General features: G+C 46.1%; 7 protein-coding genes across 7 annotated transcripts; 6 read left to right on the top strand and 1 right to left on the bottom strand.

Annotated features, from left to right (window-relative positions):
* Nucleotides 1–481: 481 nt before the first annotated feature.
* On the top strand, nt 482–2,279 carry EV420DRAFT_1482363 (uncharacterized protein; the record flags this gene model as incomplete). The annotated part of the gene is made up of 10 exons (XM_060469898.1): nt 482–491; nt 636–691; nt 788–824; nt 874–945; nt 970–1,047; nt 1,095–1,298; nt 1,691–1,759; nt 1,812–1,968; nt 2,025–2,100; nt 2,151–2,279. The coding sequence occupies 10 exons, from the start codon at nt 482–484 to the stop codon at nt 2,277–2,279; spliced, it is 888 nt and encodes a 295-aa protein (XP_060327859.1).
* Nucleotides 2,280–2,667: 388 nt separating this feature from the next.
* EV420DRAFT_1482362 (uncharacterized protein) lies at nt 2,668–4,418 on the top strand (the record flags this gene model as incomplete). The annotated part of the gene is made up of 9 exons (XM_060469897.1): nt 2,668–2,846; nt 3,271–3,325; nt 3,421–3,423; nt 3,477–3,529; nt 3,554–3,605; nt 3,656–3,869; nt 3,908–4,007; nt 4,041–4,291; nt 4,375–4,418. The coding sequence occupies 9 exons, from the start codon at nt 2,668–2,670 to the stop codon at nt 4,416–4,418; spliced, it is 951 nt and encodes a 316-aa protein (XP_060327858.1).
* A 4,881-nt stretch (nt 4,419–9,299) lies between these two features.
* Nucleotides 9,300–10,930, top strand: EV420DRAFT_703161 (uncharacterized protein). The gene is made up of 3 exons (XM_060483155.1): nt 9,300–9,432; nt 9,487–10,174; nt 10,229–10,930. The coding sequence occupies exons 1-3, from the start codon at nt 9,406–9,408 to the stop codon at nt 10,645–10,647; spliced, it is 1,134 nt and encodes a 377-aa protein (XP_060327857.1). The 5' UTR covers nt 9,300–9,405; the 3' UTR covers nt 10,648–10,930.
* A 1,020-nt stretch (nt 10,931–11,950) lies between these two features.
* Nucleotides 11,951–13,969, top strand: EV420DRAFT_1766307 (MFS superfamily; the record flags this gene model as incomplete). The annotated part of the gene is made up of 12 exons (XM_060480873.1): nt 11,951–12,083; nt 12,139–12,174; nt 12,228–12,273; nt 12,336–12,359; nt 12,412–12,616; nt 12,663–12,887; nt 12,937–13,031; nt 13,083–13,141; nt 13,192–13,304; nt 13,367–13,440; nt 13,494–13,542; nt 13,591–13,969. 12 exons carry the CDS (start codon nt 11,951–11,953, stop codon nt 13,831–13,833), a joined length of 1,302 nt encoding a protein of 433 aa, XP_060327856.1. The 3' UTR covers nt 13,834–13,969.
* Nucleotides 13,970–15,442: 1,473 nt separating this feature from the next.
* Nucleotides 15,443–16,986, top strand: EV420DRAFT_703079 (uncharacterized protein). Its single transcript, XM_060483154.1, has 2 exons — nt 15,443–16,110; nt 16,164–16,986. Exons 1-2 carry the CDS (start codon nt 15,667–15,669, stop codon nt 16,545–16,547), a joined length of 828 nt encoding a protein of 275 aa, XP_060327855.1. The 5' UTR covers nt 15,443–15,666; the 3' UTR covers nt 16,548–16,986.
* Nucleotides 16,987–18,281, bottom strand: EV420DRAFT_703057 (uncharacterized protein). The gene has a single exon (XM_060483153.1). The coding sequence runs from the start codon at nt 18,074–18,076 to the stop codon at nt 17,426–17,428; it is 651 nt and encodes a 216-aa protein (XP_060327854.1). The 5' UTR covers nt 18,077–18,281; the 3' UTR covers nt 16,987–17,425.
* A 498-nt stretch (nt 18,282–18,779) lies between these two features.
* EV420DRAFT_703040 (uncharacterized protein) lies at nt 18,780–20,285 on the top strand. Its single transcript, XM_060483152.1, has 3 exons — nt 18,780–19,529; nt 19,581–20,139; nt 20,198–20,285. Exons 1-2 carry the CDS (start codon nt 18,960–18,962, stop codon nt 19,848–19,850), a joined length of 840 nt encoding a protein of 279 aa, XP_060327853.1. The 5' UTR covers nt 18,780–18,959; the 3' UTR covers nt 19,851–20,139; nt 20,198–20,285.
* Nucleotides 20,286–20,763: the final 478 nt, after the last annotated feature.

The following is a 20,763-nucleotide window of genomic DNA, read 5'->3' as shown; positions in this document are numbered from 1 at the left end:
CAAAAGCCCAAAGCCAGCCCAAAGCCAGGGGCTTTCCACAGCACTTTGGAGAGTGAAGTACCACTGTCAGCTGACTGCATTAAAAATAGAATCCAAGGCACATGGACTACTGCTCCCGTTTAGGACCTGGTTATGCATCTCCGGGTTTCTTCTTACCACCATCATTGTTTGCCCAACTGTAGATGACTCCTGCCACTCCCTACTCAGAATCTTCACCATAACTTTTGTACAATAGCAAGTCTAATCACATCAACCATTCAATGCTTTCCCAAGAATTCTCCCCATGTCCAAGCTGCCAAGCAATATACATATTTCAATTCTGCAGATTTGAAAACAGGACAGGTCTTTCAATAGGCACAGAAAACATTGACATCTTGCATTTAGAAGGCCTGCTATCTCTGAAAAAAAACAAATAGGGTCTGCACTGCATCGTTAGAAGCCATCCCAACTCATCTCATTACCTCTTGGGCACTCGCCAGCCATGTCTCGAAGTAGGTCCCTTCGCACATGATTGTCTCTACTGCTGATGTGCATCTGGGTCATTTTAGAGAATCACAAGTCGCTGCATCATGCGATGCTCTTCCCATCGTTGTCATCCACAATTTTCCACCACTGCTACACTTGGTTCTTTTCAGTCATAGGCTTATTCCTCCTTCCTCTGTTTTTTGCTGGAGTCTGCTCTTCTCTCCATGTTTTTGCGAGCTTTCTTTTCAGTGTTCCATGCTAGCCCATGCATGTAATCTCAAAATCGTTCAGAGCTAGTGATGTGTCATTGATTTTGATGTAGTTTTATGGGTATATGGCCCTGTTTATTCTACTCTTTGGTAAGTGTCATACCATGCTGAAAAACCACACTCTAACAATGTCTGGCAGGCTATTACTGGGCACCAGATTTCCTTTCCTTTGAGAAGCTTTTGCCCCTACCATGGATCCACTATCGGCATGGTCATTGGTCCCACATTTGACTAGATAAATTCCGACGAGCTCAGCAGGACAACATTTTCACTGTGTTCATTCAAGGTGCCTCTGGCCAATCTGTTCCACTTCGTAAGCAACTCCTTTCTCCTTGTCACATGATTTTATTTTTGCTCCAGTTGCCAATCAATTTACCACTTCCAAGCAAGTGATACAACAGCTGTCAGCACATGGCTATGTTCCATACGATAATCAAGGAATTCTCATGCTGACAACATCTGCGAGACGTATCCTACTCCCTGGAGAGTCATTGCACAATGCAGGACTAGGGGCTTTATCCCATCTATGGCTCCAAATACGGGTCTTGAGAGGCATGCAGCAAGGTGAATGTGATCTGTTACTTATTTATCCGATGCAAAATACTTATATCCAGTATAGATGAATCAAATTCCCCACCCTATGAGCCCGGTCCAACCAACAAAGTCCTAGAAAAGTGAAGATGTGTTCCTGCCACATGGGTTACAGACCCTTCAAATATCAGCAAGCTCCAGCTCAGTAGCCATCAGTGAGCTCATAATGCTGTGAGTTCTGCTAGTAAAGACATGGAGGGACTATCCTCCAGTTGCAAACGCTGAGCTGATGATGTCGAATCCGATGTTGATGACATCGAGGTAGTTGAGATGACTGGTGGTTCTGGATCATCGTCCAAGGGCAAAAGTATGAACAGCGCATTGCTATGATTTAAGTCTGATGAACATTACTCACATATTGACAGAGCAACCTCGCAAATGGGGCAAGAAGACACCAGGTAAAGCGATGGAACTGCCAGAAACCATGGAAACAGGTACCATTTGAGTTATGATTTCTCACACAAACTCATACCTATGTTTTCACAGATGCTGATGGAATGCTCAAAGATATTACTGTTCAGGACATCGAAGAAATCACCGAAGGACCTAGCAAACAAAATAAGATTCATGACATAGAGCACTTCTTTGGGCAACTGTACATTGACTCAGATGGGAAGAGAGTTCAGAATTGTACTATATGCACGTGAGTTATAACTAGTGGTCTGTAATGCTCCTCGTAACAATCCTTTGTGACTGCAGAAAGAAGGCTGGCATGCCAAAAGCCAAGGTCAATGAATTGTCAACTCTGCGTCGTCATTGTCAATCTTTTCACAAGGTATGTACAGAGGAGTTCTACAAGTACTATCAACGCTAATAAAATACTAGGCTACATACCAAAAATGGGCGAAAGATAATGGTTTTGCATTAATGCTGCCAGATGACCATAAAGAACTGAAGGCTGCAAAAATGGAGAGTGAACAGCAAACATGTCTCCACCCACATCTAAAAGAATGAGAGAAGAAAGAAGTCATTCTTCTATACACAGATGAACTCTTTCAAGAAGCTGCTGTCGAATGGCTCGTGATGACTGACCAGGTATGATTTTATTGTTCTGAATACAGTCAATCTAAGTGGTAATACCAGCCAATTGATGCCTTTGAACATCCAGCATTCAAGAAGATGATACACATCGCGTCTCGAGCTTCAGAGGGAGTGCATATACCAAATAGGAAGCAGACATGACAAGCGATAATGGAGACGTTTAAGCGTCAGCTTTACTTTCTCCGTAAGAGGCTACAGGTGCATAAATGAGCTTCATGTCTTGGTGTAGTTCTGAATGAATATCCAGAGTGAAGCTGTCAAGAGGCAGATTAGTCTTACCTGTGATGCTTGGCAGGCTTCAATGACTGATGGCTACTTTGCTGTAACAGGACATTGGATTGAAGAAGTTGCCGAGCAGGAGTGGAAATTGCAGAGTGCCTTGCTTGGGTTTGTATGCCTGAACAACTCACATAATGGTCTTCGACTTGGACAGGCACTGTATAAAGTTGTTGCTCGATATGGCATTCAGCACAAGATATGGTGTCTAATGATTTACATTCTATTTGCATCTCTTAACCACATAGTCAAGATTGGTTGGGTGACGTGCGACAATGCATCAAATAATGATACGATGATGTTCACCTTTGCCCAACTAATTACTGAGATCACAAAAAAGGTTTATGATGCAGTTAAACATCGCATTCGGTGAGGTTTATCTCTCTCTTTTCAGTTCATCTTTTGCTAATGGTCATGAAGTTGTACTGCTCACGTTGTGAACCTTGCAACACAAGCTGTCATAACGATGTGCAGTCAGTCGAAGCATTACGATCCACATAATCCCGATGAGGATCTGACTGAAGGCACCACATCGGATATATGAGATGAGGTTGGATTAATCCATTCGATTGTAGTCAAGGTTCTTCTTCATGGAATGATAATCTTCCAGTACTAAATGTTCTTACAGGCACATTCCTCTTCCAAATGAAAGGAGAAATTTTGTGAGATTCAGCATCAAGATGGTGTGCCTGAAGCCCAGCTGCTTATGTTGCTAATTGATATGGCTGTTCAGTGGAGTTCAACGTTTGTGATGCTGTGATAAGCATATTATCTCAAGGATGTGAGTTTGATTCACCTGTCAATTTCGTGAAATTTATATTGATGGAATTTCAGAAGGTCAATATGTTTGTCTATGACATTGGAATAATGGAGAAAGACCTTCAGAAGTGAGCCAAAATTGATGGGCTCAGGCTTTCCCCTGAGGAATGGGCACATGTTGAACTGATGCTTAAGATTCTGGCTGTATGATGCTTTATATTGTTTACCGCATTCTAACTTTAACATTTTCATAGGCACCAAATAAGATGCAGCAGGCATTCTCCTCCGATCACTCACCTTCACTCCATCAGGTTCTTCCTGCACTTGAGGCATTGCACAAGTCATGGACTTGGTGCTTGGCTATTGTTAAGTATAGTGACTTCTGGCCTGCACTTGAAGCTGGTTTAGAGAAAGTAGCGGAGTATAATGACCAAACAGGAGAATCAGATGCCTATGTTATGGCAATGTGTATGTAATAAGTTTCTTTGTTGCGTGTCGGGCTGAAGATCATTTGCAGTACTCAATCCATCTGGTAAAACGAGTCATATTCGCAAGTACTGGGGTCCGGAGCTTCTTTAAAGTGTTCTCAAATTGGCCAAGAAGATTGTATGTACTTTTGTTCTGATGGGTGGTTTGTAGATTTGACTTGGTATCATCGGTGAAGTATCATGAACGTTACATTGAAATGTACAGTGATGTTGGATCTTCTAGTGCAGCGGCGTCATCTCTCCGGAAGAAGAAAAGACTTGGTGAGACACGTGTGGATGTAGATGATGTTGCTGGTCTTCTCTCTGATGAGGAGGAAGAAGAGAATTACAGGCCATCTATGGTCACTGCTGATTCCTGGCTGCAAGACTTTGATGGCTATTTAAACTCGACTGATGTACTTGGTAAGTACACTATTGTTGAATGGTGGGGGGTACATTTCTCTCTTTAAATACCATGTAGCAATCACTAATACTCATCTCTTTAGCACAATGGCGATCGCTATCCCATCTGGGCCTCACTTGCTGCTGATTACCTGGCTATTATGGCGTCGTCAGTATCTAGTGAGTGTGCATTCTTGGCAAGCGGAATTACGATTAGTAAATGCTGTAATCAACTCAAGGCTGATGTTGTGGAGGCACTGCAGTTTCTCAAATGCGGTTTCCATCATGATCTTATTTTTCATGAGGTGGAGAGTGCTCTTACAGAGATAGCTCATGAGAAAGTTGATGGAGAAGAGTGCTCCGATCTACAGGGATCTTGGGATGATATCTTAGAGGAGGACGGTGAAGAATGTGATTTAGGTAATGATGATGAAGAGGTAGTAGATATATTCATGATGGAGTAATTTACTACAGTTGTATGTGCAGCAGTATATCCCTCAGAAGCCCAGCTTAAGCTGGAGCCAGCCTGAGCCAGCCAGTTCTGAGGGCTTTGGGCCCGGCTTGGGGTTTTGTTAAGCCCTAGCCCATGTAAGCCAGGCCTAAGCCATGGCTTTGAGCCTAAGCCAGGCTGGCACATCACTACCCTCAAGGAACCCATTGCTCATCCCTTCTGGCATCTCATCATTCAGGACCACTATGTTGACTTCACAAAGTTCTTTGCATCCATGGACTGGGGCTATGACCACAACAAGGATGCTAAAGATTTATTTGCGAGGTACGCGATCATTAAAAAAGACACTTCGTCAGCCAAGCAGCCAATTGTGTCTGAGGCAGACTGGTATCATGTGTTTGATGCCTGGGGAAAGGGTGTTGTCTCCCTCTACCCTCATCATGAGGCTGAGTTGGCAGCTTATCAGGAAACTGTGATGGAACTCTTTAGAGCGGTTCCTCATGAGCCTGCGATTGCTATCTGTTTTGATGAGGATATTCGCTCTCGGTATGTGAAACGTCCTTTCAGGATGGATCTCAAGAATGAGGTCCAGATTCCATTGCTATCTCAGATATTCCACCCTGAAATCACTCAGCACATTGCAAAGCATCCCTCTTCTTCATCTTTTTCCAATCCAAAGCGTGCTGTGACTCCTTGTGAGAATTGGAACTTGGAGTATTGCTCGATGGAGCCATGTGCAAATTGTCATCGCCATGGCATCTGTAGTGAGTGTGGGGCCAACCATAGAGCAAAAGACAATGGTGAATGTGCCTCCCTCCTTCATGCCTGACGCTGAGCAAGGTTTGGAAGAGGAGGTAACAACGAGAGTGGCAGCAGCAGCAGCAGGCCCTAAATCACTGGCAGGCATGAAACGCAAGCAAGATGATCAGTCAGTTGGACCTCGCTTCAAGCATGGTTATGTATGGTTAGAACCCTCTTTACCATCACAGCCTCTTTCTCCTGCAGCATCTTCCACTGAATCTGCATGTCCTTTACCATCACCCCCTGAGCAGTTGCTCAATGACCCACAGCTGCAATCTACTATTTCAGCTCTTAAAGATTATATATGTGTTGATACTCCATTTAATGTTGACCGGCTTGAGCACATCCTCTCGCTGCATCCTAATAAACCTTTTGTTGAGTCTGTTATCCAAGGTCTTTGAGACGGCTTCTGGCCACTTGACCTCAGAGAATGGGAGGAGTGTAGTAGGGATAAGTCAGAGAATTATGCTTCGGATCCAGCAGACCTCGCAGAGATTTGTGCCTTTAGAGATCGTGAAGTGGAAGCTGGTCACTGGTCTCCTGCCTTACCACCCAATTTTCAACTTCTTCTAGGGATGAAAGTCTCCCCGATGTTTGTAGTGTGGCAAGAAGGAAAGCCATGAGTCATCACTGACCATACTGCCTTGGGTCTCAATGCCGGAATTCCTCCAGAAGAAGCTCATGTCAAGTATGATGATATGCACCCCTTTGGGCAGGCCTTGCATAATGCTCGGCAATGTTATCCAGACGCTGATTTTATCCTTTATAAGAGTGATGTCACAAAAGCCTTCCTAAATCTGCCTGCACACCTGCTCTGGCAAATTCGCCAGGTTGTTATGGTGGATAATTGCTACCACATTGTACGATGATTAGTTTTTGGAAATTGAGCGTCGTCTCGCATTTGGTGCACCATCTCAGGGCTACTCTGTTGGATTGAAATCCATAAACTGAACATTCCTGATCTTCACGTCTATATGGATGACTTCTTTGGATGGGACTTTGCAACAAACCTAGTCCTCTATCGAGGACTCTTACGGTCTGGTCAACAAGTCCAATTGTTGATTTTTTGGGAGTTCATCTCCTGCCTGTTTGACAATCCAAAGCAGCTGCATGGCCAAACACTGAAAATCATTGGTTTCTGGGTGGATGTGAACAAGGGAAGCATTTCTCTCAACCACGACTCCATTTGCCACCTTGTCTCAGACATTGAGGCCTTCCTTGCAATGCCTGGACGAGTGCCCATTCTTCTAAAATGGCAATGCATGGCAGGATACCTCAATTGGGCATTGAACGTCTTCCCTTGGGGACGTCCTGCCCTGTCTGAACTATACCGAAAAATGGCAGGCAAGTCATTCAAATTTATGAAGGTCTTCATCAATGCAGCCATCTGAGAAGATCTTACGTGGCTTATGACGACCCTACCTGAAGTGATTAGTGTATGCTTTGTAGACTCCACACACTGGCTTGACAGCGAAGCAGACATGATCATCTGGACAGATGCTGCCCTGCGTCTTGGACTGTCCTTCGTATTTGCTGGCAATGGTTTTGTCTATCAACTTCATCCACCACCACCCGGCATAATCATCGACATCTTCTTCCTGGAGCTTATTGCTATTCTCTCAGCAATTCATTACACTACATCTCTTCCTCATCCACCCCATCATTTACTTCTTTTCACTGACAGCCTCGACTCCGTTGCGGCATTTAACTCCTTAGCTGTAGCATAACCGATGCACAACACACCCCTCCAGGCTGTAGCATCACTGATATTGAAATCAGGTATGGATATTCAGGTCCGGCACATTGAGGGAAGAAACAACATTCATGCTGATCTTCTTTCACATCTCCTCCTTGATGAGTATCATCAGAAATTTCCTGCAGACCACATCCACGTCTTTGCTCCACCGAGAGAGCTCCTGCCGGCACGATGGAGAGAGTCCTTTTAAGTACTTTGGGTGAGCATGCTCCTTGCACAGCTCACCCTGCACATTCTTTATCATTTATTGATGAATGTGCATTGTTCCTCCAGCTCCATGCTCTCAAATTATCTACGGTCAAGGGATATTCTACAGGTGCAAGAGACTACACACACTTTTGTATCACACACCATCTTTCCCTCGATCCAACACCATTGACCCTTAGCCGTTACATCGCATACACATCACAATTCATTGCTTCTGGGCCAAAATATCTCTCAGGAGTCCAACACTTCCTTCATAACCTTTATCTGCACTTTGATGCCAACTGATACTCTCCCCTTGTCCAAGCGACCATATGAGGATCCAAAAAGATCTGTGCTGATCCAATCCGGAGAAAGCTCCCTCTATGCCAGTCCCATCTCGCTACTTTTAACCTATTAGCACGAATGTCTGGATCGTATGATGATCTTCTCTTCATCACTTTACTTTCCTGTGGCTTTTATGGCTGCCACTGAACTGGAGAGCTTGTTTGGAAAAATGACAAGCAGCTCCAAGACTATTGCAAACTGATCAAGCATTCATCACTTGTCTTCTCTGAAGGCTGTGTACAATATCATCTCCCTTACCACAAATCAGATCCTTTCTATCATGGCTCCGATGTACTATTCACATGCCAAGACATTGCTGACCCTGTTCCAACTCCTTCATGACTACACCACCCTTCGAGATCATCATCATGGTCCATGATCCCCACTTTTCCTCTGCGAGGATGGCTCTGTCCCAACCCATACTTGGTTCAACAAGAAATTCTTTGCTATCCTTGGAAGGGATTTCAGTGGTCATTCACTATGAGCAGGTGGTGCCACTTTCTATGCATCACTCAGCCTTTCAGAATCAATCATCCAGGCTCTGGGCCATTGGTCATCAAAGGCCTGGACCCTGTATGTGCAAGAACATCCTGCTATTCGTGCTGAGTTACAACTGGCCACATTACAATATACCCAAACCTCTCTTCCTCATTGACTCTTGTGGTCCGTTCATCATCTTTGAACCTCCACCTCCCCCCACACACATCATCATCAGCCATCTTCTCTTAGCCTATCATGTCCCACAATGTAATGGGGGCTTGCGAAGGCAAGCCCCATGTTACACTACTTTATTTCTTGCGAGAAAAAGCAGAGGTTGTTGTAAAGGCGGGTTCCAAGGGTAAGGAGCATTTTCATAGGCCTCTGCAAGCTCATCGAGTCTAACTGGCATCGCCACATCATTGCAGGCTCTGCCTAGAAGTGCCGCTTCATTTGGGAGAGTGGGCAACTTGTTCCGTCTCAGTTTTCAGTGCTAGATTTCTAGCAGAGGTCGAATATCTGAGAGACATTGGAGCAATTGTCTCATTCGCACCCAACCTTCGCCCCACAATCCAAGGTGAGCTTCGCTTCGCTCGCTCCCTCATTGTCATGCTCATTCAGCGCCACTGATACCAGGTTCCAAAGGCATCACCTATTTATTAACTTACAAGCCATTTAATCAACTCTTTTTTGTCACCCTCCCACCACTCCCTGAGATTTTCAGTATTTTACAAGTACTGTACAAATGTATCTTAGCCTATCACGTCCCGCAATGTAATGGGGGCTTGCGAAGGCAAGCCCCGTGTCACGCTACTTTATTTCTCGCGAGAAAAAGCAGAGGCCGGCCGAACAACGCCGCAGAAAGCGTGATAGTAACAGAGGGTCACATGTAAACAGTAACAAGCAGCGACTGTGCCACCCCGAAATTCTGACTTAAACGGAAATTTTGAAGCGCTGGGCCGTGAATTTCTTCCACAAGTAGAAATTTTTATGACATCGGACTTCGGGTTAAACTCAAAACTCGGCTACCACCATCCCTCTATAAGACCTACTACTAACGTAGCAGGAATCTGAAGCTTCTGATATTTACGACACTTGCTAGTGGCTACAACTAAAGAAATGCAAAGTGTTGAACTCGATCTTTCCGTTCGTTATCTTTTCTGAACAAGCCGTTATCCTCACTAATAGCTCGAAAATTAGGTCAAAATGCCAGATATACCAATCGAAATTATCGAAGAAATTCTGGATCATCTTCGCAGCGACAAGCAAATGCTGAAAGTCTGCTCCCTCGTCTTGCGCAGTTTCTACCCTCGTACCCGTCACTATCTTTTCCAGTTCATAAGAATCTCTGACATCCTCGGAGACTCCATGCACCGCCTCAGAGTCCTAGCTCGCACTTCTCCACATATCTTTATACATTTCAACTCAGCTGAAATTCACTCTTCGTATGATCCCAGCACACTTCGTCAAGTCCAACTTCCCCTTTTCTTAATGGCCAATCTTACATCTCTCAGTATAAAGAATACCTCCACGTCCCTTAAGTGCTTCCGCACGATTATCTTCGGCCTCCCTCTCCTCAAATCTCTCATCCTCGAGTCAAGCATTTTTGATGTCGAAGATACTTCGGATCTTCCATCCAGTTCAATCATTGTAAATAAACCGTGCCTTGAAAAACTTCACATACATCACCTTCACTCGGGGTTGTCTGATTTCCTTCCATTTGTCTTTCGCTACCGAGACGTGTTCCTCGAGTCTCTTCAAGAATTTTATATCAACATGTACAATCTCCGAGGGAAAGACCTTTCCCTATGCTGCGACATCATCCGTGCCGCTAGTCAATTCCGCACGCTAAAGTCACTGCACGTGCTCGGAACCTCCAATTGTCTCTGTACGTGCTCATTTGCATCAATGTCTAATTGGTTCTAAGCTGGTTTCATTCCAGTAACACAGTGGTTCGATGTCAAACCGCTCTTCCTGCCCCTTCGCCTGAAATCCCTCTCCTTTGATATTAATTATCGCGCTCTTGAGGGAGGGACAGATATCTCTGCAATGCAGTGGTTCCTTAATGCCTTCCCCGACAGCCCTCAGCTCAGATACCTAGAAAACCTCCGTATCGACATGTCCGTGAAAACCTTCGACGACTTTGCTGACGAAGACGAGATCTGGGTTCTGTTCGCACATTTGGGTTCGATGCTTTCCCTTATCGAGACATTTTGGTGCCTCCAATTGACTTACATCTGCGACTACCAAGTTACTGAAGAGATAAAGTGTGCGATGCTGTCTCTGACGTTGGAAAACTTGCCGTCTTTGCGCGAGAATGACGTTATGAAAATATCTTTGCACGGCACTTCGGTTGCCTGAAGATATTCGTGGCTAAATTGAACGTAATGGTAAGTATATGGAGCAGCGCAGGTACGCCCACGGAACATGTCGTCATAGGGAACAGTGCTGACGTCGCTATTCAGACTGGGATCGATATGGTATTTCTTCACGTTGCCGAGTGGTCATGGTTCTTTATGGTGCACCCAGCCACCGTATCTGTCCGTTGCGTCGATCTAGTCGCTGAAGTTCATGGTTACATCAACTCCGAATGACCACATCTACGTTAAATATCAGCACTTTGGGATCATTCATTAGTAACAGCCGTTCGAAGGTTCCAAAATGTTTATACACACATATCCAGTACCTCGGAATCGATTCATGCTGTCTATCTCATCAACTCATTATATCCCTATATGACAATGAGTATCATCGATTCTTGAGGTCAGCTACTCCGGGATAGGTTGCAGCCGTTGCTATACTCTTGCTGAGCGACTGAGACTACGGAGTGGGCAATTGTTCCGGGTTGTCACATAGTCGTCAAAGCAGACACCGGTGATCTTCAGGTTGGATCCTATCGAAGCTTCGTTCATGGATACGGTGTGTACATGTCCCGGAGGTCTGCGCTTCGCGATATTGGTGCCACACGGCACCTCAGAAGCAGGCACCGGGCCCGTCCATCGTGGAGAATTCGATACTGTACGTATCGTATGAATGTCAACGTTACTCTCACCGACGTCATACTTCTTGCACTACCAGCGAGGTCAGTATGTCGTTTCTTTGGTATCCAGTCGCTTGACGACTCAAACCTTATAGACTCTGCAGGTATACAAACAAACTACGCAACGTTCACAGCAAGGTGTCGGAGATATTTCTTCATGGCCTGGAACGGGAACTGAAGATCAGTTCCTAGGTCTATCCTCGCCGTTGCACGCCAAGAGTTCATGTAAGTACACGTACATATACCAGACGTACCTGCTGGCCTCTACGTCATCTCAGACTTGGATGTTTGACAGCACATCCTCCTGCACCACGGTAGGTTGTGAACGGGATCCAGAATAACACTGTACAAAAGGTCCGAATCGCAGATATTGGTGTCTGTTATCCAATCTGGCTTTTTTCTTGGGTCGACGAATATCGAATGAGACTCCGCGCTACACGACTATTATGCATTCGCTTTCCTTCTGCGGTGGATATACGAGAAGCACGCTGCATGCCAAGGCAATACTTGGCGCTCGGGCTCGTAATTGCAGCGGACTTTCCCTTTCTCAATCTTTGAGGTACGAGAGGAGGTTGCTGCATAAATACCGAGGATGTAGGTTCGCAATTCACTATTACATTGAAGATGAGTACTCCAGGCCCGACGAAGGATTTCGACTTCATTCTTATCCCTCAAAGACTCCGTTACGATCCAAAACGACCGTTCCCTGAGTTGGGTATCGGACTCATTTTGCTTTTCGCATTTGCTTGCACTTTCAGTGCGTCTGTCATGCATCGTTGGTGTGAATATGTTCCTCATTTTCAGTGTCACAGTTGTAGCGAATCTGTACTACTGTCAAACATTGTTATGTGCGTCTGGGACTCGACATTAATAAGATCGTGGAGCTTATCTTATTTTCCAGTCCAGTTCTCAGAAGAGTTCGGAGTCCCATATTCTGATTCTTCCAGGTATGTCATATTGATGTCATATCACTTTTTTCTATCATTGCTAACCTGACGGTCTATTTCAGAGCCGTCACTCTCGTTCATGCTGGGTTTGTTTAGTTTTGATTTACCTCAATCCCACCGACGCTCACATCATATTAGATATGCCGTAGGACTATTCTTTATCGCACCCTTGGGGGACCTCCTCCGCCGCCGCCAACTAATACTTGGACTTGTTTTCTGCTCCACAACTCTGATGCTCTGCCTTGCTCTCGTACCCGACTGGAACGCTTTCCTCGCACTCTCCTTCCTGGCAGGAACAATCAACATCGCAACCCAGATACTCATCCCTCTCGCAGCGGATGTCGTATCTCCCTCCCGAAAATTCTTTTTCTTATCAATTCTTATTTCAGCTTTGGTCATGGGGATGCTTGTTGCGCGAGTTCTTGCGGGGGGTGATAGCCGAGTATGCCGACTGGCGAGTGGTGTATTACCTTGCGGTAGGCGTGCAGGTCATCGTGTTGGTGGTGTGCTATGCGACGATCCCGGACTACCCGGCCAAGAATAAAGGCATGAGGTATTGGGAACTGATAAAGTCGATGCTAGGCTTTGTAGTGGGAGAGCCACTGCTGATTCAGGTGCGATCATTTGTTCGCGATCTGTGGTTGTTGACTTATGGTTAAATAGGCGTGCCTTGTCAACTTTCTCGCATCAGCTGGCTACTCGAATTTTTGGACCACGTTGACATTCTTGCTGGGGGGCCCTCCGTATAACTATTCTACGTAGGCTACTTTCACCCAGCGGTAAAATTGCTTTAATGGCATTTTCTCCAGGTTGGTCATCGGGCTTTTCGGACTTGTAGGGATCGCTGGTGTATGCTTGACGCCACTGGGTAAGTTCAAGCTCGACTTGCCTTTGTTTTTTTATCATCATGCTGTCTAGCAACTTTGACGATCGACAAATTACATCCGTGGTACGGATCAGTTCTGGGTACCGTACTTTATGCTTGCTTCCAATGCCTCTTGGTAGCTGCGGCCGGTCTCCATTTTGCTTCTGTGGGTAGCTTTACTCAGTTGACTCTACTTGCAGCGAGCTGAATCTTACTTCTTTGAGATAGATCCTTCTTGCTATCATAGGAATAGTTGTATTCTGCCGAGTACTCCAAGTCTCCCTTCAAATGTCTGTATTCAGGTGAGGCTCTCCCGCTCGCTTGTATACTTCTAGCGACTGATAATCGAGTGAAGCATTTCCACGGCAGCTACAACCCGACTGAATGCTCTGCTACTCTTGTCGGTGAGAGGAGGTCATCATTGCTGTCGTTTCTATCTGAAATGCTTTTAGTTCTTCCTCGGGCAGGTAATGGGCTCGTCCGTGGGTTCTCGCGTATTTCTGGAGAGTGGGTGGAGAGCAGGAGCGGGGCTATCGCTGGGCTGGACGGGTATCGGTTTTTTTCTGCTTCTCATTCGTGGACCGCATTGTGAGCGAAGAACATGGTTTGGATACGAGGGTGGATTTAGTTTGAGAAAAGACGCTGAACCGAAGGACGAGGCGACGAGTGAGAAGGACTCTACTGAGAATGTTTAGCAGCACTTCAATGATCCACCCATTGCGTGCACACCAGTAAATATTAGGCCGCTAGAATTAGACCTGTATCACCTATGAGATCAGGGAAATAGTCTTATCCAGAGTGGTATAACCACTGTCAAAGATTTCAGTTAGGATGGACAAATCGGCACATCGGGTCGGTAAACCGATTGCCGCTCCAACACAACGTTAACGTTCAGCACGACGGGAAATTTCTGTACATGTAACATCTAAGGGCTAGGACGAAGGCATGCTTGGGCGTTTTAACACAATACTCAATTACAATTGCATTTCCAGTTAGAAGAAAGGCATCTACTTGTTTACAGTGATAAAGAGTCGAACCATTTCATCGTGCGATCATCACCTGTCCCTATCGATGACATATTCCACTGGAGTAGCGTCAGTATACTCTCTTCCTCATTCGTCGCCAAATGTGCATCACCTTGTCGCTCCCGTGTACCTGCGGACGAAGTGTCCGCGATGAGACTGGCCGAATCGGTTGGAATTCATCGTCTCAGAGACGGGTGCCAATGGTACCGGTGGGCAGTTCCTCATCATGAGCCGAGTGAGGGGACACACACTTGAAGATGCTTGGCTGACTCTTGGCTGGTGGTCGACCCTCAAGCCTGCGTGGCAATTAAAGCGATTCATCAAAGCTATGCGTCAGCGTACCTCTCCAGCTGCTGGCAGACTCGTCTCGGGCTGACTTGGACTCGTATGGCCCAGAGCTGCATGCATCTCCAGAAAACTTGAAAGAGTACATGAACTGGTGGCTTCTTCGTTTGCCACCAACAAAACCTCAACTTCGCTTTGAAGTCAAACCACTCTACGTTTATGTTCTCTCATATGGATCTGCACACGCGAAACATGATTGTTGATGAACGAGAACAGCTGTCACGGTGGCTGATTGATTGGGGTTCTGCAGGTTCTATCCTCCCTTCTTTGAGCGGGTGGTTTTACGGACTTTTGGGTGGTATCTTGCGGGATGGGCGGGTCGTCTTATGACATGGAGATGGAAATTCTTCCCGCGGATCTCTGCAGGGTCTGAACCAGATGAAGCAGAACCACTCGATTTTATTCATCTCCGATCGACAAGACAAGCGCATCCTCGGAAAGCGTTTCCGAGCGAACGGGCGAGGCGGGTGGCTGAAAGGTGAGTGTTTTCTCGTCACGATGCTAATACAGAATCAGGATATATCTACGACAAATGAAATCGTGACTGGTTCCACCAAGATGCAGCCATTTCCTTTGTTTCTCTCCAGCTTCCTTACGTCCAGTAGTAAAAGAGGGCATTTCTGAGACTGAACAGTTATCAAAAATGCATCAATCTGGTGTATTCGCAGATACTTAGTAATTATGTTACCTTGTTGTCGTGTCGACCGTGATAAGTTTCAGTCTGAGGGGATGCGGAGAGGGATGTATGAGCTTGTATGAGCTATCTCCTAGACAGGTCATGGCGACGACTGCAGATAACTATTTATTTAGTCTATCCTGCATCAAATTGTTATGATTCTTTCAACTACGCGGAATTTTGAATGCATCTCACGCAGCATAATGATGTAGTGACATTTGTTCAGCGACATCAAAGCGACATGAGTGTTCAGGATTAGTAGCGACGTACGTAAGCAGATAACGAATAGGGCCGCGCGCGGCAAAGCCCGCTACCTTACATTTTGAGCTTAGTCATAGGGCTGGGCCGCTCGCTACGCCGACAATCTCCGGTTCGTGCTGATACTACCTAGTTGCTTTGTCTACCGAGACATTTCTTCATTTATTCAATAACCCGTGCACTATGGTTCTTTGCTTGACTTCGTCCTGCCATCCGCACCTGCCATGCGTTATTCGTCGCCTGTTACAATTCAATTTTCACAAGTGGAAGAGATGGTGCTAGAAGTTCTTCAGCACTGCGATATAGCGTCTCTTGTAGCGGCGTCCCATGGGAATCGGCAGTTCAGGCGTCTAGTGCGGTCTATATTATCGACTCGTCTTGTCCATGCATTGTCGCCATGTATTCCAGATTATCTTTTACTTCAATTCTTCGTTCTCTTGGATCGTACCGAATCTGCTATTATAGGATCAACTGCCTTCAAGACTTTAACTCCTCATTGCACCTGGGAGACTGCGGACGTTAACATCGTAACGCCTTTGTACGGATTTACATTGTGGGAGGATTTTTTTGCCATGCATCACTTCATTGCGAGTGAAGATGACAGATTTAGTCGTCTACAAAACAATGTGCCGCAAGCAGGCATTTGGTACCACGACGAAACTAAAGAAGTGCGATTTCAATTTTAATAGTCATACCGACTGATGCTCATAACCATGAACAGATAAAGAAAATCATCGTTATAGAATCAGCGCACGATTCCGTCTTCTTGCCTGTTCTATCGTCGCCTCTCACCAGTCAGATGAACATCATTACGAGCAGTCATATATATTGCTTGTATCCTACGCTGACGGTGGATCGTATTTCGGTCAACTCTTTTGGCGGTCTACCCCATAGTTTTGACTCCGTTCCCATCGTTTTGAGCGAACTTCGACTAGAAGCAGTTGACAAGCAAGGTCTTCGGTTTATTGCCAATGGCGAGAGATCTGACAAGACATGCGGTGTGGAGTGTCCAAAGTTGGAGCGCGCGCTTAGAGGGTATAGAAATGTCGGAATTTTTCAATGGGGAGGTTACCAATTGATGACCTCAATGGATCGACGATCATAGCACTGACCCATCAACACATGGGCAAGTAATGCATATTGGCATTCAACAATAGTACGATCCTGCGACAGCGATAAACCATGCAAACCAGCACTGTAAATAAGGGATCCACGATCAGAAGTGAATATCAGACTTCTCGATCCTGTAAGTGCTCGGCCGAACAACATCCCGTGGATTACAGACACAGCGAACGCTGTTCCTCGTCCAGACGACGACGATAATTCAAAGCCCGTGGCTAAATCATCGTTCTCCGTAGAGAAGCAATGGCCCCCGCCCGAAGCAAGAGGACTTGGTGGAATGCCTTCACCCGAAGCAAGGGCATCTTCAGAACGACAAGTAATAGATGTGTCGCCTACAGGGTAGTCACGGTCTAAGAAGCACGAATGAGTAAATACAAAGGCAACGGGAAAAACCCTCACCAAGTATCTGGAATATGTCCATCACCTCGCCGGGGTCATCATTCGGGCTAATAAAAGGTGATGTAACATCCACGTCCATATCGTCAGCACGTTGTTCCGAATCTAATAAATGCTGGTTAGTCCTAAGTTGAACAAAAATCAACAATATACACGTACCAATAGTCACACCCGTAGAAGCAAGTACCTCATTGTAATAAGTGAACACATCCCTGCCGAGAGATACATCGAAAGAAGAGAGTTCGACAGGCTCGAAGGGCATTAGAAAGACGAACGATCCCGCAGGGCCAATACTATCACTGCAATAGCAGATTGTGCTGCACGTTATCAAGCAAACCACGCTGACGTAGCCAACTCGTGGACACAAAAGACGAATCATGCTGGGTGAAGCAAGAATGGACAGGTCCACCCTCCGAAGAAACGACATTCAACATAGCGTACAAAGAGAGAGAGAGAGCAGGACATTCACTTGAAGACGCGTGCGAATATATAGAGGCTTGCACCGAAAGATCGACGTGTACCATTCGTATTGTTAACTACGACAACTGCAAGGTCCGAACCAGAACTCGTGCCGTGTAATGATGATGATGATGATGATGACCACCTGTTTCGACTCCTAACCTTATCAGAAAAAACAAACTCCTGTAAACAGTCCAAACAGCCCACAGGTATGTTAGCGATAGAATGAGATAGCCATGCGGCGCAACCGCCACCAAAAATGTGGTCGCTGAGGGTATCCCTCAAATCATCAAGCGTCAAATGGGCACTACGTGCTGAGAGACCGTGCGCATCCGCCATTCTAAGAAGACCCTTCCTAGGCAACGTCTCAAAGTGACTATCAAAAACGGCCGCCATGTAGGTGACTGGTCCCTTGTACGAAAGATAACGAACAAGCATCAACTGCTGTGCCAAACCGTCGATTGCGCGTTCCCGTTTGTTCTCGCGCGTGGACGGTGCCAAGAAGCGCCAAAAAGGTAATAGCGTGGACGAAGGCAAAACGGTCAACAGATTGGTGTACCGCAAAACGGACAGAAAGAATGCAGGCGCCCGAACACGGCCAGTATGACGTGCCTGAACGTACGACCGACATGAAGGTCCATTGAGCGACGAACACATGCCGGACAGAAAATGCTCAACGAGCAAGTTCAGGTAAAGGTGGTCTTGTCCACATGAAGTCTTGTGTAGTATGCCGTGGGCTGCCAGTTCGTACAAGAGGGAGTCGAACGGGAGTCGGGTGAAAAAGCATGGAGATTCCGGAAGGCAAAAAAGCCTATACGCTGAACGAAGGCTTTCTAACTGGAATGGTGCTGACCCTGGGTCGAGAAGGCGTTACAAAGAAGCTTGGAAAGACAAACACACTCACCACCATCAGGATCACCCTTCAATAATGCTATAAACAAATCCAAACCCAGACGTCGAATGAACCGTCTGCAATTTTGACTAAACTAACCCTTGCCTCGTAAGAACCCCGAGATGTCACCAGCGATATAGTGGAAACACCCGTCGTCGTTTTGCAAGTTGAGCGAGCATGTTCGAGAGAAATGGTGACGGAGGAAGGAATTCCATTAAACATACATGTACTTGGCAGCGTCACGAGCGAGGAGCTGGTAAGTGGTCAGTGATGGAAAGTTTTCCACCATTAGAACAGCGAGACATGCGAGTCAGAAACAAGAGAACGAACAGTGAACGTGACAATAGCAACGCTCCACCTTTTGATCAGCTGATTTAGGAGGCAGGTGAATCAATTAGATCTTGCGAATCTACCGCAAAATTTGGTGTCTTTAGCGTTTTCCAGAGACCCACTACCAAGGTAGCGGGAATAATTTTCTTAACGGAAACGCCGGACCGCGACAATGTTGACAACTTCCTCAGTGCGACACCAGAGCCGGGTTCTTGCTCGTTCCTTTTGCCAGAATGTTTTGACGCGTACGTTGACACATCAAGGTCAAGCTCCTCTCGAGGTCCAATCCACAGTACCCAAATCTCAGTTTCTGTACTAATGTCAAATGCTAACACGGCATTTTTGTCAATGCAGTTGCACTCATGGCAGGACTATATGCTCGGAACTCCTCCAGAAAACATAAAAGAACAGCTTGAAATCGATTATAGCCCTCGTTTTCGTACTGTCTGTTTTCGTGGGGTCCCTACGAATTGCTCTGTCACCAAGTTCCTCGACGAACTTAAATTCGGTCCCATTGAGCGGGTAACAACCGAGAACAACTGCATTTTTCTCCAGTTCTTTAATACACGCGCTGCCTCGCGATGTATTAAAGAGCTGCAGATGAGGCCGAGATACGGGATGACCTGCGAAATGGATTCATTTATGTCTCCTCCGCTTCTTGCTACTACGGTTGCACATTTGGGATTGCACAATGCCTCTCGAGCAGTGAACGTGTGCTATGACGTCTATCACCGACGGAACAAGGATCCACCGACGGAAGAATCATGCAGGGAAGCTCTGTCGGTCTATGGAGAAATAGAGTCTGTGCAGTTTGTGGAGAAAACACGTATCGGGGGGCCATTCCATGGATTCGTATTCCGGTATTTGAATATAGAATCCTCAATCAAGGCACGTATTCTTTCCGTAGAGTTCGTTTTGTGAATCTGAACGTTGCGGTAGGCTTTTGGAGGGCTCCGGAATGGTTTGCCAGGCTTTGAGCGTGGTAGTACTTCGAGTGCTTACGTCCGAGATTCGTCGACTTACTGGCTTCCGGAATGGTATACTGCAACACGTGGACAGAATCGCCCCAGCACTGTTGTCCTAAGTGACGTTCAGGACATGGCATCGGTCATGCCAGCAATACGGAAGGTCTTGCGGAAGCTAGGATCACCCGCTAAAGCGTATGGCACCTTTACCTTGAACAATTCCTTTGTGAATGGTGCTTCTTGACAAAAATGGGACTTTATTTACTGATGGACAGTGCATCCAATTTGTGTCCCCCGACTACGCAAACGACTTTCGGGAGCTATTTCGCTCAGATGCAGAACAACTGGGCATCCATACGAAATTGAAGAACAGCAATGACGCTGGGACGTCCCGCTCCTCACTATGGTCTTCTCACGGCGATAGACCTAGGAATGACTTCTGTGCTGTATTTGAAAACCAGGGAACCCCTTTCAAATCATAATGTGTGGTTGCTGAGAGAAATGTCGCCGGGAGCCTGGGTACACAAGATAATGTGCGTCTATGTTTTCCTGCCCTTTCTGTCTCCCTTAAACAACTGATATCTATGCCAGAGACGGGTTGATTGTCAACTTCCCCGATGTTTTCTACGCCATGCAGTTTCTTCTACTCCTGGCATCTGGGAATCACGGGTTTGAGGGGCTAGAGGGTGTTCCTGTTACATTCTTTGGCGGCCTTCATATCACGCCTGTTCCCGTTGCTGCACCTCAAAATGGGAGCGGACGGGCTAGGGTGGTCTCTACACGTAGACGCGCTACACAGGCCCTAGGGTTGAACATATAGCCAACGAATCGCTAGCAAGAAGGCGCTTTCATAGGTACACGAAGCTGTTACACCAAGTTTGGTTGTCAGAACCCTCTTCGTTCGTCAAGACCATCAGTTTGTCTTGCCCGCATTACCTTATCGTTGGGCATTGCATGTCTTAGCTCAAAGGTTGAAATCAATCGTTCTGAATATCGATATCAACGTACTATTGTTTTGCCAGCCATTCTTTGAAACGAGGACAAAGGCAGGCAAATTTACATAGGTTTCCTGGGTATCTTTTCTCTTCGAATTCCTATGTCGTCATTTCTTTGCCATAGGTCGTAGTCCGGGTCTTTGAAGAGATTCCAGATCACCT

This window comes from Desarmillaria tabescens (assembly GCF_030435595.1).
Source record: "Desarmillaria tabescens strain CCBAS 213 chromosome Unknown EV420scaffold_32, whole genome shotgun sequence".
Classification (NCBI taxonomy): domain Eukaryota; kingdom Fungi; phylum Basidiomycota; class Agaricomycetes; order Agaricales; family Physalacriaceae; genus Desarmillaria; species Desarmillaria tabescens.
The sequence above is the reverse complement of the archived record's forward strand: the minus strand, read 5'-3'. Positions and strand labels throughout refer to the sequence as shown.

Coding starts and splice junctions, on each gene's coding strand:
- EV420DRAFT_703040 (XM_060483152.1), top strand. CDS start 18,960: ATGTCAAATGCTAACACGGCATTTTTGTCAATGCAGTTGCACTCATGG. Junction 19,530..19,580: donor ATATAGAATCCTCAATCAAG/GCACGTATTCTT, acceptor ACGTTGCGGTAG/GCTTTTGGAGGGCTCCGGAA.
- EV420DRAFT_703161 (XM_060483155.1), top strand. CDS start 9,406: ATGCAAAGTGTTGAACTCGATCTTTCC. Junction 9,433..9,486: donor GTGTTGAACTCGATCTTTCC/GTTCGTTATCTT, acceptor CTCGAAAATTAG/GTCAAAATGCCAGATATACC. Junction 10,175..10,228: donor CGGAACCTCCAATTGTCTCT/GTACGTGCTCAT, acceptor GTTTCATTCCAG/TAACACAGTGGTTCGATGTC.
- EV420DRAFT_703057 (XM_060483153.1), bottom strand. CDS start 18,076: ATGTGTTCGTCGCTCAATGGACCTTCATGTCGGTCGTACGTTCAGGCA.
- EV420DRAFT_703079 (XM_060483154.1), top strand. CDS start 15,667: ATGCGTTATTCGTCGCCTGTTACAATTCAATTTTCACAAGTGGAAGAG. Junction 16,111..16,163: donor ACCACGACGAAACTAAAGAA/GTGCGATTTCAA, acceptor AACCATGAACAG/ATAAAGAAAATCATCGTTAT.